This window comes from Abramis brama, assembly GCF_963993115.1.
Source record: "Abramis brama genome assembly, chromosome: 3".
NCBI lineage: Eukaryota > Metazoa > Chordata > Actinopteri > Cypriniformes > Leuciscidae > Abramis > Abramis brama.
Genome location: NC_139965.1, coordinates 25,795,118 through 25,816,046, shown reverse-complemented (window position 1 = coordinate 25,816,046; position 20,929 = coordinate 25,795,118). Strand labels below are relative to the sequence as shown.

Sequence of the window (20,929 nt, the reverse complement as noted above, 5' to 3'; positions counted from 1 at the left end):
ATTACTAAAATAAATTAGAATTGAAATGAAAACTAAAAATAGTAAAAGGTTAAATCAAAATATGAATAAATACTACAATAGTATATAAATAATACTAAAATTTCACATTAGAACAAAATTTGGAAAATATTATCTTGTTCTCCTAAACTTTCCGAGCTCTTTCCTATTTTGTTACTGGAGTCCCTGTTTGACCCTGCCGTGTGTCTCATTACACTGAGTGTAGCCAGCTTAAGTGGATCAGTCCACAGAGAAAAATCCTGTCTCATTACTTTGCAGAAGCCAATCCACTTCATAGATCGCTGCTGTACAGAACCACAAGCCATAAGTAATGTTAGCTCTGGCTGTTATTGATGGGGTCACTTTTCTCCTCATTTAGAAACTCATACCCAAAAGACTAAGAAAAAAACTAATATTTTGGCTCAGATCAATTTTTAAAAAAAAAAGCAAATGTACTATTTGTGTGTTCTATAAATTGTGTGTTTACAGGCTCAGACAACATGGAGTATCAGTTTGCGGTGAATAACGACACCACAGAGCTGCATGTAAAGGAGCTGCTCCCTCACACAGCCTACACCTTCTATGTAGTGGCCTACTCGCCCATGGGGGCCAGCCGCCCGTCACAGCCCGTTACTGTGGAGATGCTAGAGGATGGTGAGCACTGACTAATGGGGAGAGGTCAGGTTTTCAATGTGATAAGGAATGTTGACACATTTAAAAGTGGTATTTTTATGATATGTATAGACCTTATGCGCCAGAGAAACAAGCGCACAGCCATCTTTAGAATATTGTCTTTGAACTTCCGTTTTTGCGGTCGCTCTGTAGATCTCTGGCATCGCTGTCCAGGAGTAATTAGCTGGTGAAGTGGATTTACTTAATGTAAAGTTAACGAAAGTTATCATGAGGATTGTAATGTTTAAAGCACATGTCTTAACACATATCAGTAGACTGGAAAGATTTTAAAACGAGCCGTTCATTCATTAATACGCAAGATCGCTGTGAAAATACAGACCGGAAGACAAAAGACAACGAGCGCAGCGCTGAAAAGGGGCGGAGCTACATAAGGTCTATACTGTGCATAATAGGCACGTTTTCTGCATGCACCTAACTTCTACAGACTATGCATAATGCTGTATGCAATGTGCTAGACTTGACCATTTACGTTGTGACTAATCAACCAGAAGTATGATTTATTTATTTATTTTGCAACTTATGCACTATTCTTTGCCATTTTGTAGTATAAATAGTACTGTGTTCACACTGAAAATTCCAACAAGAAGAAGTGCACTTCAAATGCCCGGATGATGTACTTATTTAACTGAAAAAACAAAGTGTGGAATTATGGAAACTTCATGCACTGTTGCAGCCTTCCTTACATAGTGGAATTTTCATTTGAGTGTATTTGCATAGTGCTTTTCACAACTCGTATTGTTTCAATGCAGCTTTACAGAAAATGCTTTATTGAAAATTTTCAGTGTTACAATAGGAGGGGAGGGGCTATTAGACTCCGATGCTGGATGACAAAATAACCGTATGAAATTCATACACTAGCAGTGCATAGTATTTGTGCATGGTGTATAGTTTGTCATTTGAGACAACTACTGTTTTGTAAATCTGTATTTGCTTTTTGTTCTCTGTAGTTCCCAGCGCTTCACCGCAGCTGTCCCTGCTGAGCACATCTCCCACTGACATGAGGGTCATGTGGCTGCCCCTCTCCTCACAGCTGAGCCGTGGAGCCATCACACGCTACCGCATTGACTACAGAGCGCTGGAGCAGGGTAAGACAGCGCCACCTACTAACCCCTGCGGCGTTAACCCAGGAAAGGTTTATTGAACCTTCCGACAAAATGTTTTTGTTTTTTTTATCAAAAAGGATTGCATTTTTTTTATGTCATATTTGATACATCAGGGTTTTTTGGCTCATATAGTATGATATGGGAGAATATAGAGCTCATATTCTGAACAAAACTTCAGAATATGTTTTTTTCCCTCCTCAGAGGCCCAAACTGAACAAAAATATGCAATTTGATTTTTATTACTAAAACGTAAGATGATATTATGATAGCTTGTAATGTAAATCAATGAGATCTTTTTTAACAGTATAGCAGACTACTTGCATAAAATGCATATAAATATCAGCTGTCATTAATGCTTAGTTTTATGACCAAAGCTCTGTAGTTTTAGTTGTGGGGGGTAAAACATATTATGCAATGCAATGCAATACAATGTTGTTTGAGATATACAGTACAAATACAGTAAATGTTCCGCAAAAGCTTGATTTATCATTTGATACTCACATTTTAACATGATTTTTCAATAACAACAAAACATTTATGGATCAAGGAAACCTAGTAGCTTCAATCTAGCAAATGTTCATCTTGAAATATTACTAATAATATAAAAGTGATTACCTTTGTTTACAGTCAGACTACTGAAGGCATGTAGTAGATTTTTCGAGCAAAGCTTTGATCATGTTGAAATCATGTAGAGTGAGTAGACATTTATGTATCAAATATGATACAGGGTTAAGATCTATGAGGGGTATGTGTGAGGTTTTTCCTTGACATGTTGATAAATTCATGTTGGCTGCTGAATCTGTAGCTTTGTGCATTTATCTGCAGTCACTAGGAGGGCAGCATGCATGTCTGGGGTATTTTGAGCTGAATGACAAAGGCATGGCTCATTGCTTCTGCTCTATTAGAGCTCTGGATGCTTAATGAACAGTAATAAAGGTGGAACAAAAGACAGATTCGGCCTGATGGCCTGTGACACAGAATGAGAGACAGAACCAAAGTCAATTCGGACATCCATTGTTCATGCTTCTTTATCAGCCAGCTGCAGAAATGATTTCCACTGGAATACTTACTTTCTGGCACATGTTCGTGTGTGTGCCCTGCAGTGGATCGCATAAACTCTGTGGAAGTGGGTGGGAATGAGACACAGGTGACTCTAATGGATCTGAAACCAAATGAAACGTACCAGCTCCGGATTGCAGCAGGAACACGAGCTGGGTTCAGTCAGCCTTCTGAGTGGGCTTCGCATCACACACCAAACCTTACTCAGGGTGAGTAAACATAAAAATGCACTCATACGCAAATGCACTATATGCACATAGATACCAGTTTCAACTAACTCACAGTTAAACTTGTATACAGTGGTGCCTCCAAGGGGCAGCCGGGGGCTATGGATCCCCCTAAAGCAACATTGACCACTCCATTAGTCTCACAGTCACCAAGATGTGTACAGTTTTGGTTACCTTAAGACTAAATAGTGAATTTAATGTCTACATGTCTTATCAGACATGGGCCAAATACTTTGATTAGTGTTCATGATTTGAATATTTTGAACTTGATGTGTCACCACATGCTTTATTTCCCTAGTAATTGTTTTGTGTGCGGTTTAGATCTTGTCTGACCTGGTACAATGTTCAAATCTATAGTCAAGTACAAGGTTTTACATACACTACTGTTCAAGGTTTAGGTTCAGCTTATGCTCACAAAGGCTAATGGCAAATTTTTTTCTGATCAGACATACAGCAAACACAGTAAAATTGTGAAATATGATTACAAATTAAAATAACTGTTTTCTATTTTAATATATTTTAAAATGTAATTTATTCCTGTGATGTCAAAGCTGAATTTTCAACATCATTACTCAAGTCTTCATTGTCACATGATCCTTCGGAAATCATTCTAATATGATGATTTGGTGCTCAAAAACATTTCTTATTATTATCAGTGTTGTATAATCACAGTTGTGCTGCTTAATATTTTTGTGGAAAACATGATACATTTTTAAGGATTAATAGAACGTTCAAAAGAACAGCATTTATTTAAAATATAAATGTTTGTATCATTATAAATGTCTTTAATGTCACTTTAATGTGTCTTTGCTGAATATATACATTTTTTAAAAATCATCCTGACCTCAAACTTTTGAATGACAGATGTAATGATAAATTATTAGCATAAAATATGGTGTGATTTTATCACAAATGAAATTGTGGCAGTGGGATAAGCTTGTAGGCTTCTTTTTGGTTGTTTAAAATACAAGTTTAATTTGTTTGCAATTTCAGTGTCATTTCTTACATGCTTCTTTCTTACACACTCTTTCATCCAGCAATTATTTGCCAATATTTGGCCATTTAGAGACGGGCATCAGTTTTAAAATCTCCCAAAAGTAAATAAATGAAAAATGTGTCTTTTTTTATTTAATTAATTATTTTTTTTAATGTATTTTAAGTAAATATTGTATCATTCTCTCTCTATATATGATATATATTCAGTATATATATCCAGCTTTTTTATCACAGAAAGAAATTACATTATAAATTCACAAAATGACTGTATTTAATGTGTTAGTGTATGTTTTTAATGACTGTTTAATTTGTTTGCAATTTCAGTGTCCCCCATAAAGAATGTCCTGGAGGCGCCACTGCTTATGTACAAGCCCTGCTAGTGTGCACACAAAATACACACCGCTGTCCTCACTAACTCCCTTTGTTGTTTTTCCAGTGCTCTTTGCTCCCACTGAGCTCAAAGTGAGAGCCAAAATGCTTTCCCTCCATGTCACATGGCAGCCACCACCCAATCACACTCAGATCACAGGCTACAAGCTTTCCTGGTGGGAGGTGGATGGAGAGGAGCTGACCAATGAGGAGAAGCCTGTGATCAATGAGAGGATTCAGCAGATCAAACTGAGGAAGAGAGTTAAACACCATGAGGTCACAGGCCTTGGTGAGAGTTGAGCGGTAACTTTATTCACAAATATGCTATACTCTCATATAAAAATATAATTGAATATTATATAATAGACACTTTTACAAAGCTGCGCATATTTTCCAAATGCAGGGACTGTGTTCATGGTACTGATTTTCTGTCACTATCAGCAGTTATATAAGTTATAAAGTTAATTGAAACTAAAACCATGAGGACATTTTTGTTGCATGAAATAAAATAAATGTTAACTGAAATAAAATAATATATATAAAAAACATCAACTTATTTTATTTCAGCTGGTTTCTAAGGCAACATTTCAGATTTTTTTTATTTACAGTAGTTTAACTCGATAGACAAAAAATCCTATAACTGAAAATGAATAAATTATATAGACATTTAAAAAAAGTGTCAAAACAACAAAATTACTAAACCTTTAACTAAATGGAAAATGAAAAATATTAAGTAAAAACTAATTTAAAATATACTAAAATAACACGGGTCTAACTTGCATGAATGCAAAGTATGTAAAATGCTTTACAATATGACCATTTGTGATTGTGTTGTTTCAGCTCCTGATCGGCTGTACGAGGTGAAGGTTTGGGCGTTTAATAAACAGACTGAGGGTTATCCTGCTGTATGGAAGGGCAGAACAGAGAAGCTCACACACGGTGCGTTTGGTTATGATGAGAAGACAATGACAGATAAAATCATATCTACCTGTCCTGTATATTCAAATCTGAGTACATTTGTGTGTGTGTATCATTTTCTTAGTGCGGAAAACAATCTCTCACCCACCATTGCCGCCCATCAGCGTCAGAGCTCGTGCGAACAGTTCCACCTCTATCTGGCTCCGCTGGGAGAAACCACACTTTAGCAATGTGCGAATCATCAACTACACAATACGCTGCAGCCCCGCAGGAATACGCAATGCATCGCTGGTCTCATACTATACCAGGTGTGCCATGCATATTCACAAAAATATTTATGTATAGTCAGATTATAAACAATCATTGTGAAACAGAGGTACATATCATATCCTTACTTTTTTCTTACATGCTTCTTTCTTACACACTCTTTCATCCAGCAATTATTTGCCAATATTTGGCCATTTAGAGACGGGCATCAGTTTTAAAATCTCCCAAAAGTAAATAAATGAAAAATGTGTCTTTTTTTATTTAATTAATTATTATTTTTTAATGTATTTTAAGTAAATATTGTATCATTCTCTCTCTATATATGATATATATTCAGTATATATATCCAGCTTTTTTATCACAGAAAGAAATTACATTATAAATTCACAAAATGACTGTATTTAATGTGTTAGTGTATGTTTTTAATGACTGTATTTAATCAATTATACATTATATCTGCCACACTTCTCTCTAAATAGCAGCATTGACTATTAAAAAAAATAACTTATTGGTTAACCAGTCCTCTGTATTTTTCTTCACTGTCTTTCAGCTCTTCTCAGGAGATTTTACTGGGATCACTGAAGCCCTTCACTAGCTATGAAATCGCTGTGCAGTCTAACGGAGTTGATATGAGTGGCCCCTTCAGCAGCACAGTGGAAGAATACACACTTCCAGACAGTGAGGACAGCCCTTTTAGAATATGAAGATGATATATTGAATATTTCTCCAATTTTCCCTCAAAATAAGCTTTTCACACATGAGTTTCATTTCTTAGTGAATCTGGCAGAGTTCACACTGTCATGTGTCTGTTCGTGTGTGAGTGAGAGCTTTAATTATAGTGTGTATACAAGTGTGAGTGTCTAGTTTTTTTTTGTTTTTTTTTGAGTAGGAAGTGATGAATGAATGCGGATCTGTTAGTATACTGTGATTGTGTGGGTCATTGTGAGTCGGTGTGTTTGTGTTAGGTTAACAGTTAGGGGATTAATAGGGAGAGGCGTAAGGAGATAATTGGCTTTAATTAAAAGCCCAGATGGAATTGCCCCTCTTGTTGGCCAAGAGTCTTTCAGCTTGTCAGTCAGTCTAGCCAAGTGATGGCAGGGAGGAGCACGTTGCCACAGCGATTTAGTGTCAGACTAACTGAGAGGAGCTTTATCTACCCTTGAGGGGGGAGAAAGAGTGGGCACTTCAAAAGAGACCTTTCACTCTAAAAAAACAACAACTGAAATTATACTCGCAGTATCTCCTTAAAACTCACAGACTGTACATGCTATGTATGACCGTTATAACATCACAAACATTTAAATGTGCTTTTCTTAGAAAACACTTTTTCTACCAGAGAAAAAAAAATGCATTTTTGTTTGTTATATTTATGTAGCATTAGCAGCTATCACACAAGATGGTTTACTTAAACCATTGTTTACACTTTCTCATGTCATTCAAAACCTATTTTTTAACGTGGAACGAAAAATGCTCATTTCCATATAATCAAAGTGGATAGTTATTTTTACAGTCAACCTAAAAAAAATGATCAAAAAGCACCATTAAATTACTCCATGTGACTTGTGTGCATACTGTATGTCTTGTAAGTTATTTGCTGAAAATCTTGTATCTTATTGTTAAATTAGTGCATTCAGAGTACACTTAAAAAAAGTGCCAAAAACACCTTAAAAGTCCCATGGTATTCTTGAAAAGTACTGTACTTTGACATACCATGTAAATACTATGGTAAATTCCTTAGTACTTTAAGTATAAGTAGTCTGAAATAATGGCTAAATAGGTTTTATATATATATATATATATATATATATATATATATGCATGGGCATTTTGAAGATTGTCTAATTCAATTCAAAATGATTGGGAGATAATAATTATTATGGTTGTTTATTTTCATTTGTTTGGTGTTTTGTGAGTCAGGTTTAAACGTGTGTTTTCATCGTAGGACCCTCCTCTCCTCCTGTGGATATGCAGTTGAGTGCACTGGACTCATTCTCTGTTCTGGTTAGCTGGCACCCTCCACTGGAGCCAAATGGAGTCATTTTGACCTACTGGATCTTCTACACTGGCAACATCAGCCATCCAGATCACCTGTGGATAAACCTCACACATGATGGTGAACCTAAACACACACAGACACAGACACACACACACACACACACACACAGACAACATATGAGAATTGTTATTGCCTTTCTCAGGTTCTGTCACCAATGCAGAAGTCCAGGGCCTGATGAGTGGGACTCGTTATTATTTTAAGATGGGGGCCTGCACTGAAATGGGGATGGGACCATATTCACCTGTGAAGGATGTCTATACTCCGCCAAAGAAATATGGTGTGTATGTTTTTTAAAACTGTTTTCACAATATTTAGTGAGTGTATAAGTGTTAAGGTTATTTTTCATATTTTATATATTACGTTTCTGTGATCACCAATTTGTTTTGGTTTAGTAAATACTTTGCAGCAACAGATCAATAACCAGTATTGTAACACTATGCCGGCTAGTTTTATTTATTTATCTTATTTATTGATCCAATGAAACCCTTTCATGAGCTGCACTTTTAAAAGCGATAAGCCATGCAAAATCAGTTAAAGGAAGTTCCGCCCTGCAATTAAAAGAAAATTCACCAGGTAAACTTTTACCTCTCATGTAAATGGACACTATATTGTTCAAAAGTTTGGGGTCAGTAAGATTTTGTTTAAAATAATTGTATACTTTTAATCAGAATTGACACACTACATTGATCTGAAGTGACAGTAAAGACATTTATAATATTACAAAAGATGAATGGTGATTTTTTTTTTTTTTTTTTTTTTTAATTATACTGAAAAATATGTTTCATGGTTTCCACAGAAATATTAAACAGCACAACCGATTTGCCATCACAGGAAAAAATGACATTTTAAAATATATTCAAATAGATTTATTTATTTTTTTACAGTGATAAATTTTTTTTGTGTAAATAGAACTTTAGAGAGCAAACGAGAGAGAGTGAGCCATTTTGCAAACTATAACAAAGATTTTCAGTGGAAATATAAAAGAATAATTCTCTCATAACCACTCGTTGAAACCTCTGAATGTTTACATTATACATTTGCACCTGTGCCTTTGGTAGATGCTTTTATACAACACATTTATCTGACATTGTATTCAGAGTACAAGTTTTATCTGAATCAAACCAATGACCTTGCAGTAGTCTTTGAGCTACAGAATTGCTTTGAACACTTGGCTTATATGTGAAGCTTTTGGGACAAAGACATGAACCTGAAAATATGTGTCATTATGTGTATGTAATATTTGCTATTGCTTTGGCAATGTAAACCCCTTGTTTGTAATGACAGTTAAGTTTTTCTGAATCTGTGTGTGTGTGTGTGTGTGTGGGGACACTGCCATCTGCCTCTGCCCATCACTGACACTCAATTAATAGCACTCCCACAGGGAGTGTGAAGTGATTCAGTCCAGCCTCATATACACACACCTTCTGTGGGGAGTTGGCCACAGAAATTCACAGACTTGCATATACCAGTCCTATAATGACTTATAATTAATATAATACATTGTGTTATAATTAATATTTCATCATTATATATACAAGTATGGTTTGTATTGAATTACTGTGAGGTTTTATTATGTACAATTGCTTGATGAATGATTTCTACACTTCTATCATGCATTCTCTTTTTTTAAATTACTTTGCCTTTCTCTTTCTCTGTCTGATCCCCCCCCCCCCCCCCCCCCTCTCTCTTTTGCTCTATCACGTTCCTACAGAGCTGGATATCCATGCTGTGACTGGTATCATAGTTGGAGTGTGTCTTGGTCTGCTCTGCATCCTGTTCTGCATGTGTGTCAGTTTCCGCAACGGAAAAACACGGTACGCACCTGTCCAAACACTATAAGATCCACAACACTCTCAGTAGATAGCTCTGTTGATTATAAATATATAATTTACCCACGTCATTCTAAATCTTTTTTCTGCAAAAAAAAATAAATATATATTGTATGTTTTTTTCTGCTTTTGTCATACAATGAAAGTCAGTGGTGTTTGAAACAACACTGGGCCAGTGTTGTAATTGTTAACTAAAAAGATTTTGACCATTGAAATAGAGCTGAAATAAAATAAATTATATACAGTATATTAAATGAAAAACTTATTTAGAAAAACAATTAGAAAGGTCGCCTTGATAAATAACTGAAATGAGTTTGGATAAGTTAAAGTACTAAGATTACTAAAAAAAATAAAAATAAAAAATAAATCTGTATAGAAATATAAAAAATGGCAAAAGCACTAGGGGTAACGATACCCTAATGTCACGTTTCGATACATTTCACAATAATGAACTCACGATACGATATTATTGCGATACTCCAAGTCATATGGGAAAATGTTAACAAGGTGACTTGGTGCTGGTAATCCAATGCACAGGACAATGATGACACCAGAATAAAAATATTCATGATTCTGAAGCAATTCTGAAGAATTATTTTAAATGAATATGCTTGCACTCTGACACTAACTAGATATGTTCCAAATAATGTAGGCCACTTTTTACTGTAACATCAGACATTTGGCATTATCAGGACCCACAAATATTCCCCCATTGCATTATTATACATTATATTCAACATTTATATAATAAGTAATTATTTAATGTAGTACTGACACTAAAACTCAAACTTAAAACATTTTCTCACACAATAATTTTCATTTTGGGTGAACTATACACAATACATATTGTCACTATACACGATACGTATTGTTATATTTTTGTATTGCGATATTTTGTGACACGATATATTGTTACACCCCTAAAAACACATAACAAAATTACTGAAACTTGAACTAAAATTAAAATGAAAAATATATAAAAAATAAATAAATACTGTAATAGTATGTAAATAAAGTGTTATAAAATATCACTGTTCATCACAGCATTAGGGCCCTCTTACTTTCATTGTATGGACTAAAAAACACTGAAACAGTGTCTTTATTTCATTTTTTAGGTGAACTACCCCATAAACAAAGAACAATGTTGCAACAATTACAGCTTAGGCTGAAATCTGTTTTCCACAAACGATTTTAATGACAAACGAGCTGCAGCGAAAAGCCTCCTCAAATTACATTCAAATTCAGAAAGTTTCAAGGACCTTTTGGATATTACTTTAAACTAGAACGAGACATGGGTGAATAACAACACTCAATTTCACAGTGTGTGTGCAAGCGTGTGTGTGTCTGAAGCAGATGTGGAGTATTGAGAGCTGAATGACAGAGAGTCATGGCTGATTGCTCTTGCTCTATTAGAGCTCTGCTGGTTTAATGAACAGCCACAGAGGCAGATTGAGTCTGCTGGGCCTTTGCATTTAAAGAATGAGAGAACCAAACTCATTTCACCTTCTTCTGAGATTTGTGGTCATTATTATTGGTTAACAGAGTCTGAATAGGGCACTGTGTCTCCATTATACACATGTGACCTTTACATTTCAATGTATATTTTTCACATAAGTATACACTGACATTAATGGTGGGAGATTTGACAAGCTGTGGGAGTCTGGGTTAATTTGCACTCATCAGTCTCTTCGTTGGGGGTTTAGAATGGTACCTCCAGCTGTGAAATTGAGACCAAGCTCTTTAGATAAAATGACTGGTTCTTTAATATTCACCATGTAAATGTATATAAAAGGAAAGGAGAAAAGGGGCAGGTTACATTTCTGAAAATATAAAACATTGTGTATGTCTTTAAAAAGAAATAAGAAATGTTTGATTTTTTTAAGTCAATTTCAAAGCAGCAGTTAGGCATACACTGTTCTTTGTTTGATAAACATACACTATTATCATTCCACAATAAGTGTTATAAACCAACTAAGCAGTTTAACATTTGATAAATTCAAATATAAAAACTGTTCAAAACATTAACAATCGAGTTGTATTTGCTAACTTATTTTATTGATGATATTAGGCAAGGCAAGTTTATTTATATAGCACATTTCATACACTATGGCAATTCAAAGTGCTTTACATAGAAAGGAATAAAAATAATCACAATTAAAACAGTTATTCAAATTGCTTTACATAGAAAGGAATTAAAATTTCATTATTAATTACTATGGCAATTCAAAATGCTTTGCATAGAAAATAAACACAAAATAAAAGCAAGGGAAATTAAAACAGTTATAAAAGGAATGAATTAGAGTAAAATGAATTAAAGTGATGACAGAAGATGATACATAGAATACAGCGCAGTCAGTCGGACGTACAGTGGATACTCTGAGATTTTCCCATGATGGTCAGTCTTTTCTGTGGTTTTTCCCTCGATGTGCCTATATAACTCTAGACGTCTCTAGAGAGATCAATTTTCACCTCAATTGAAAAAGGTGAGCAGAGCACTCACAACTTGCTCACAAATTTGATCATCGAGAGGTTTCCCCCACTACAATACCTTGGATTAACTAAACCCACCAGACTAGTATCCCCGTACTAATCTGGACTAGTGTCCCCGTTCTAATCTGGACTAGTATCCCCGTACTAGTCACCACAGTGTTCCTTTGACCATCATGAGTAAATCCCCCTCAGGTACCTTTTAACAATTTAGACAGTTATGAAAATAATTAAAATAGATAAACTGGCAAAACACTGGTGTATCATATTTTGTACAGCTGCTTGTTATACTGTGAGATTATCCCATGTGGATTGTACTGTGTCTGTGGTGATATTTCGACGCGCCTAAAAAATCTATTTGACGTCTCCAATAGACCCGATTTTTCCCTAAAATCGGACAGGAGGAGCTCTAGGACTGACTAGAACCTCGGGTTCACTAGCCCATCAGTCCACACCCCAAAAAACCCATTTGTTCGGAAGCTCTAGGAATGGAGTCGATCCAGTCCGCACCCCACAGAACCTCAAGTTTAATTGACATATCAAACTCACTACTCCACCACAGACCAAGGTCATCAGCATGGTTTCATCTCTCAATTTCTCCAATTAAGTAATTTATGTTTGTCTCTCATCCAATTTTCAATGCCATTTGAGTTTAGAATCAAAAGGAGGATGCAGAAATAAAATACAGTATAATCGGTCAGATGCACAGTGGCACAGTGCTCATTCAGTAAATGCACAGCAAAACAGATGTGATTTGAATGTGACTACTGTAGGAGCACATCTGATCTCTTCTGGAAGGTGGTTCCAGCTACGGCTGGCATAATAGCTAAAAGCGGACTCGCCATGCTTAGAGTGAACCCTTGGTATGTCTAGTTGATGTGATCCTAATGATCTGAGTGATCTGTTTATATTCAGTGAGCATATCTGCAATGTATTGAGGTCCTAGGCCATTGAGTGATTTATATACCAGTAATAATACTTTAAAATCAATCCTAAATGTAACTGGGAGCCAATGTTAAGACCTGAGGACTGGTGTGATGTGTTCATATTTTCTGGTTCTGCTCAGATCCTGGCAGCAGCGTTCTGTATGAGCTGCAACTGTCTTATGGTCTTTTTGGGAAGGCCAGTGAGGAGTCCATTACAATTATCCACCCTGCTGGTGATGAAAGCATGAACAAGTTTTGCGTTCACCTTGAGAACTTCATCTTTGTTTCCAAACGCAATGACTTCAGTTTTGTCTTTGTTTAACTGCAGAAAGTTTTGGCACATCCAACTGTTCACTTCATCAATGCATTGGCACAGGGAGTCAATGGGGCTAGTCGTTAGGCGATAGGGCTAAGTAGAGCTGTGTGTCATCCGCATAGCTGTGGTAAGCAATTTGGTCCTTTTTCATTATTTGGCTCAGTGGGAGCATATACAGATTGAACAGGAGTGGCGCAAGAATTGAGCCTTGAGGGACTCCGCATCTCATGGATGTCCACTCAGACTTATGGTCTCCTTTACTCGCATAATAAGCTCTTACTTCTAAGTATGACCTGAACCATTTTAGGACTATCCCAGAAAGCCAGACCCAGTTTTCTAGCCTGTCAAGAAGTATGTTATGATAGACCGTGTCAAATGCAGCACTGAGGTCAAGTAGTACCAGAATTGATGTTTTGCCTGTATCAGTATTTAAACGAATATCGTTTATTATCTTTATATGTGCTGTCTCTGTGCTGTGATGTGGTCGGAAACCAGATTGAAAATTGTCGAAGTATCCATTTGAGATTAAGAATTTGTTCAGCTTATTGAAGACAACTTTTTCAGTGATCTTCCCTATGAAAGGAAGATTTGAGATTGGTCTATAGTTGCTTAATATGGTCTTATCCAGATTGCTCTTTTTTCAGCCGGGGCTTGACAACTGCGGTTTTAAGGGACTTTGGAAAAGTTCTTTATAGATGTTATAATGGACTACAAGTTTTGTCTTCCGCCACATGCGCTCAGCTTTTCTGCATTGTCTTTTCATATTTTGCACTGCTGTTGAGTTTCTCCAAGGTGATTTTTGTCTGCCACTCTTCTTCCTGACTTTCACAGGAGCAATATCATCTATTACACTCTGTACTTTTGAGTTAAAGGACTCAAGGAGAGAATCAACAGAGTCCGCAGATATGCTTGTTGTTAAAGAAATGGCCTTCATAAATGACTCCGTGTACATGTTGAGTCAGATCAAAAGTATTTTAAACAGTTATGATTTCTTTTGCCATATTGGTTTCTGCATTATCTATGTGAATATTAAAATCCCCAGCAATAGCAAAACAGTCCTCAGCAAAGGCTGGAGAGTTTTTATGTGTGGAGCACCTTTTAACACAATACCCAGATATTCGAAAGACGGTTAATTCCCAAATGATAATTGCTTACATTGATAGACATCTTTAAATACCGCAGCTACACCCCCACCTCTCCTACCCGCTCTGCAGACACTGTAAAGTAAAGTTAGGAGGGGCTGTTTCATTGAGGACTGTTGCACTGCAGCTGTCTTCTAGCCATGTTTTGTTTAGAAGCATAAAATCCAGGTTGTTTGTGGTTAAGTCGTTGACTAGAAGTGATTTATTTTTAAGTGATCGGATGTTTAAAAGTGCTAACTTAATTTTTTCCCCCACAGCAATCTTAGTTTGACATGTAACAGGCAGCAGATTAGATTGGTTTGCTGTATGGCTTGGGAAGAGCTGGGCCCGCAGGCTTTGGTGGTCGCCCCTTTTTGGTTGATATCTGGGGGCTTGCAGCAAAAGAGTGGGATAGTTTAGTTTAAGCACACACCAGTTCCTCCAATTTCTCGGAGAAGCTCAGATGCAGGGAAGCTGGAGAGAGGAATAACATGTCTGGTGAGAGGGGCTGTTGCTCCAGTGTTACCGGAGGCTGTGATATGTTGTCCTGGTTTTCCTGGCTGTTTTCCAGAAAGTCATCCTTGGGTGCTGAAACTTCTAATCCGTCACAGTCTGTCTGTGGTGAGCTCTGTGGGCAGGGCTCAGCTGAGATTGTGTCCGTGAGCAGAGGTTGTTGTGGCTGCATGGTGTTATCATTGTCCTTGTGTGATATGTCAACCACATGTCCATTCAGGTGCTGAAGTGAAGTCCTGTGTTCATTTATACTCTGTCCAGGTGTGTGTGACATTCAGGTTGAGTGGATTGGCACACACTGCTGAAGGGTGATGGAGGGAGAAGTTAATGTTGTCCTTTAGCACTCTTGCACCAAGTTTGTTTGGGTGGAGGCCATCCTGTTTGAACAGTTGTCTCTGACTCCAGAAAAGATTGAAGTTGTCAATGAAGTTTACTCGTTTTATATTGCAGGTTTTTTGCAGCCATGTATTAAGCCCAAGCAACTGTGAAAACCGATTTGTTCCTCTCGCTGGAAGTGGCCCACTGATGAACGTCTGAACTTTCAGTCTTCTAATTGTTTCAAAAAGTTCATTGAAATCCCTCTTGAGGAGTTCTGACTGCTCTTTCTGAGTATCATTCTTCCCCACATGAATACGTCGATTTGCAGTCTTATGTTTCATCGGAATGTTCTGAAGTTCCCTGTTTACATCAGAAGTTGTTGCTTGTGGAAGGCAGCACGTAGTTGTATCCCTGTTGCTAATGTTTCTGATTATGGAGTCACACACTATCAGAGTCCTGGGCTCGGCTGCGCTCTGAGCAGAGTGCCGCTGTCTGCTCTGCCTTGAGTGCCAGTTAGCATCAGTGTTAGCAACTGGCTGATTAGGTCTGGGTTCAATCACATTCATCTCGTCTGGAGATTCCTCATCTACATTCATTAATACTTCAAATCTGTTCTCAAGATGTATAGGCGGTGGTAGGAAACCAGTGTTTGCAATCCTTGTCATAGCCACATCTGGGGTAGAGAATGCTACTGCGGCAACATGTGATGCTTCATGTGACAATCTGATGTCTCGAGTGCCTTTGGGTCTCGCTCCCTGTTTGTGCCATCGATTAGTGTGTTGATCGGCTTGTTTCTCTACACTCAGTATGGCTTGTCGAGGAGCACTAGATTTATTGGGACTCACCGGCTGTATGCTGGGGGACGTCCATGAAGAAGCTCTGTTGTGTGTTCCGTCTGGTTTGGTAGTCCCGCAAGTAACTTTGTTTCAAGAACTGCAATCCTTTGTAAAAGTCTGTGGCAGTTTGTGCAGCAAGTAGATTCTAGAGGCATTTTCTTTCTTATCCTTTTGGATGTAGGCAGCTGTGTTTTCCCTTCTCTGGAATGTAAGCTGATGGCAGTGGGAGGCTGGTTGGATAGGAAAACCGCTTTTTTGTAGTAATCTTCCAGTCACAAAAGTTTCTAGTTTTAACGTTGACGCCAAGCTTTGTCGATTTAGCACTGTGCTGATTTGCTGAAGTTAAAGTTAGGAGATAAAATATAAAAGCGATAGAGCAAAGTGCGTATTGCTCATTGTTAGTTTATGTTTAAGTTAATATATTAACTAATTTTAACAAATGAAACCTTATTGTAAAGTGCTACCAATTTTTGAACAGTATTCTATAAACAAATTTTCCCCCCTGAAATGTACTCTTTCTAAAATTGTGATGTATTTCCGAGGCAATGGTGCTACAGAGTCAATCTCTTTAAAAAGCATGTCTATATATGTTATATTTATTTTTATGACCCGTTTCAAATAATTTTGTATGTACTTTTGGATATCTTCGGTGTTAGCACTTGTTACACAGTAAGAGAAATGCCTCAGGACATGCATTAATTTGCTGAGGTCTTATAGAAGTGTAAATCATTTGCATTCAGTTAAGCTTTATAAATAAAGATGTTAAGTGATTTTTTTAATGATCTTTCTCTCTGCCATTGTTAGGGATGTCTCTGGTGGACTTGACTCGAGTTCTTTGAGTCCTCAGTACAGGAAGGGTGCCCGTCCAGTGCCTGTTGCTGCACCTGACTGCAGTGACTGCCATGAGCTGGAAACCCTCATGCCCTCTAGTGCACAAGACCCCAACAGACCCCTCACAGAGCCCAGTGAGGAACAGAGTCTAATGGTTAATGTAGCAGGGACTGATGATGGCCTTTCAGAATCCAAGGTGAGCATTGCCAACATGGTGATCTAGTGTAGTTAACTGTGCCAGCACCTACTGTACAACATTACAGTGTACTATGGAACCATTTTCCCAAGTAGGACGTGTTCCTGGAGCAACATCCTTGTTGGTCTTGGAAGAAGGTTCATATCGCCTAATGAGATTAGGTTTGGCTTATGGTTGGGATAGGACTGTTTCTTTGATAGGAATCTTCCAAACCCAACATAAGGTGTTGATCCAGGAGAATGTTTTCATCTTTCAAGTATATTAGGTCTTTCAGTTCTTCTTTCTGCTCCAAACTCAGTCAGCCTGGAACGGATCCGTTAGTCGGAATTGGGCCAATAGGATCACTAGATACAGAGATACTATAACTGAGGATTCTTCGGCTCTCATCAATGGAGCTCTAGAGGGACCACCGTCAGAGAACAGTAAGGTGAGCCAAAGGAATGTATATATGCTGATGTATGTGCATGTGTGTCAAAGGCAGGCAGTATAGAAGTACAGAAGTCGCATAACAGATTTTGGATCTTTATCTTATGAAATGCACATTATCCTTCTGTTTGTGCATTTATGAATGTGTGTGATGGGGGAGGGGGCTGATAGATTGTGCCTCATGCAGCAGGAAATGTACAGAGAAGTAATTACCATTAAGCAGACAGTAGGGAAGACACACAGCTAATTAGTATGTGACACCTGAAATGAAAAGCTGAAGTCTGCATACCTTTTTACCAATTACCGTCCTTCTCAAAGATACTCAGATAGGCGGCAGGAATTTACACCTTTGTCCAGCTTTCCTCCTCATGTTATTGTTTTATTTCCCTGTTGACATTTCTAAAAAATCTGTTTTTGTTGTGAAATAGCGCTGTCTTAGTAGTGTAGTGTACAAACTCATTAACATTTCAGTTTGTGATGTTCCACCTTGCATACCCACAATGTGCAATTTCCACCCCTTAATTCAATGTTTATTATAGCCCTGTCAATTTAACGCATCGATTTAGTGCAATTAATTATTGAAGAAAAAAATTAGAACTACATTCAAATTGTCATGGTGTCTCAAATCCATTACATTCATGGTGTAAGAAACTGGGAAAAACTATGGAAATTAATAAATAAAAATGTATAAGATAAATAGACCATTTAAAAATAGCTCACAAAGTTTTATATAAACAATTTTAGATACACTACTGTTCAAATGTTTGTGGTCAGTAAGATTTTTTTTAATGAAATTAATACTTTAATTCAGCAAGGATGCATTAAATTGATCAAAAGTGACAAAGACATTTTTAAGATTTCTATTTTAAATAAATGCTGTTCTTTTGAACTTTCTATTCATCAAAGAATCCTAAAAAAAAATGTATAACGGTTTTCACAAAAATATTAAGTAGCACAACTGTTTTTAGCATTGTTGCTGTATTTGCAGAGCGGGCATGTGGAGAGGCTGTATTCCCTCAGCAAGAACCAGGTGGAGGCTGAAGTCATTGTGCATTCACAGCTGTCTAACACAACAGTTGACCAGGGTCCACAAAGCGACATGGAGCTCTGTCTCGAGTCTCCATCTTCCCAGCACCCTTCTCCTGGAGACAAGGCAACTCCATCAACCCCTCATCCACCTTGTGCTCACAGCGAGGACAACACTGAGACCCAATCTCCATCTCCAACCCCCAGCACTCACATCTCTGAAGTACTGTCCAATCACAATGGACCATTTGAGAGTGAGCTTAGCCAGCCAACTGTGGGTGGTGCCAAAAACCAAGGAGTGGGGCTTACTAATGGCTTCCACTCGTCCAAACCCCTTCGGTCAAAGGCAGAGACCCTGGAGAACGGGACCCACAGACTGTGCCCCACAGGAAAGGTTCTATCCTCACCAGGTGTCCCCACTTCCCCCTCATCCTTCGCCAGTTCTGGCCTTGTCCATTCTACCTCAGGGGCGCATAACTATGTGTACCCCTAAGCTGGAAGGAAGAGAAGTGTAATAAATGGTGTTCCTAAAGTTCTGGGACAGAGAAGGACAACAGTGGAGACCAACGAGTGGCACCTTCCTGCTGGAGAAATTGATATTTTCTCATAGCCACGCTTGCCTCCTCTCTCGGCTGTTTTATTGCAACCTTTTGGTTCCATTATTTTATATGTATGTACATATAGAATATTTTTTTAGCACTAGTATCCATGGATATGCATTTTATGGCATATCAGTGGCACACTTTAATTCCTCTATGTGTGCATGTATGGAATGTGCTGAATTGGTTTATATGTTTACATGCACACGTGAGGTCAGAGTGTTCTTACTCTGAGGTGAAGTCGAAGGATCCTGAAATCAGCCCTGCATATGGAAACAGAACTCATTCACGGGACAGATGTCACGGATCGATCCGAGATCAGTGCCAGTGGGTGGAGACCCATTTTGTCGGAGAAGATTACCCTGCCACAAAGTACCACCTCCTGCTGTCTCAGGGTTGCCACACACAAACACATAGATCTGTGCTTTCGAAATGGTTATTACAGAAAAATAGCACCTTCTTCAGTTCTACGTGGATATTGCGTAACCGTCTATTCGAGTTGAAAGGGATTGTGCACCCATCAATGAAAATTTCGTCATTTACGTTCCGAACCTGTGCATGGACAAAAACGTCTTTAAAATACCTTGTTTTGTTTTCTGCAGAGGGAAAAAAGTCATACAGGTCTGGAATTTTCATTTTTGGGTAAACTGTCCCTTTAACTTGGTCAGATCAAAGGTACATCTTCACATAAATACATGCAAACACGAACCTGAATACAATACAAATAAAAACCCACATTCCTTGACTGGAGCGTAGCGTCTCAGGAGTCTCAAATTCAAGGTGCATTTGTATATACATGATTGCTGTATTAAAAACGTAGAAAAACATGACAAAAATGAAGGAAAACAATACAAAAAGAACACTCATGTACATTTTGTATCATTTCAACTCTTGAGTGTACTTGTAAAGACACATCACACTCATTCATGCTCCAAGTTTTTCTCAGTCAACAGCACTACCTCATTTCTTTACAGGATTGTATTATTTTTCGGTGTGTAATTAAGAAGGCGACTTCTTATGTGCGGTTTTTAAGCCGTCTGATTCATAGCCTTTGAATAATAGCAGAATCTACAGCCCTTCTCGCTCTGTGTCTGTGTTCTTGTGTAACGGTTACTGAAACTTTCGTCTCTGGTTATTAGCCTGTGTGCAAGCATGTGGTCATTCGCTTGTGTAGACCTGTGATATGGGAGAAAAATAACTTGATCATCACAACAGTTTTGCAGTATACCCTTCAAGTAAGGGATATAAAAACAATGGGAAGCTAAACACATGGTTTAACTCAAGACCTTAAGGTTTGTGTCCATAAGATCTACCTGTTGACATGCCAGTCATCTCTTTTTCTCAGGAACTTCTACACAGGGAGTCTGAGAAGAACATTTTCAGCCAAACTAGGAAATAGCCTCCATCTCTCAGGCAGGTCTTGTCCCGTACCTTATTCTTTGTCTTTTGGCCACGCATCTGTCACCATTTAGGGTTCATCTGGAACTGTAAATAAACTTTGTCCTCCATGCAAAATCATGCATTGCTGCTGAGAGCAGGATCTGTATCTATTGCGCTTCCCTTTTATGCATTTTAATGCTTATTTAAAGTAGTTTATTTTATGTTAAAGCTGTTATATTGGAAGAGAAATATCAAACTCTTGCTTTCTTCAGGTCATTGACAGGACTGCCCGTAATGTCAACGACAACTCTCGGTCTAGTCAGTCTCTGTCATTTGATTTTACTCCTAATTCAATAATTTCACTGAATAGTGCTTTGGTGCTAGATTAAGACTAGGTTCTTTTTAAGATGGTCTTTTAAACATTCCAGTTTTTGTATGTA

General features: G+C 37.6%; 1 protein-coding gene across 2 annotated transcripts in view; it reads left to right on the top strand.

Annotated features, from left to right (window-relative positions):
- The window catches only part of igdcc4 (immunoglobulin superfamily, DCC subclass, member 4), a 77,055-nt gene extending 57,115 nt beyond the window's left edge, over window positions 1-19,940 (top strand). Inside the window, exons 8-20 of one of the 2 annotated variants that reach the window (XM_084108024.1) lie at window positions 487-651; window positions 1,638-1,775; window positions 2,897-3,061; window positions 4,512-4,733; window positions 5,285-5,383; window positions 5,487-5,670; window positions 6,180-6,307; window positions 7,572-7,742; window positions 7,828-7,962; window positions 9,397-9,499; window positions 16,836-17,058; window positions 17,357-17,485; window positions 18,473-19,940. In XM_084108024.1, coding sequence (XP_083964150.1) covers window positions 487-651; window positions 1,638-1,775; window positions 2,897-3,061; window positions 4,512-4,733; window positions 5,285-5,383; window positions 5,487-5,670; window positions 6,180-6,307; window positions 7,572-7,742; window positions 7,828-7,962; window positions 9,397-9,499; window positions 16,836-17,058; window positions 17,357-17,485; window positions 18,473-19,003 — 2,393 coding nt within the window. In that variant the 3' untranslated portion in view covers window positions 19,004-19,940. The remainder of the gene's footprint in view (window positions 1-486; window positions 652-1,637; window positions 1,776-2,896; window positions 3,062-4,511; window positions 4,734-5,284; window positions 5,384-5,486; window positions 5,671-6,179; window positions 6,308-7,571; window positions 7,743-7,827; window positions 7,963-9,396; window positions 9,500-16,835; window positions 17,059-17,356; window positions 17,486-18,472) is intronic. The other variant, XM_084108025.1, reaches the window with a different exon arrangement.
- The last annotated feature ends 989 nt before the right edge of the window (window positions 19,941-20,929 follow it).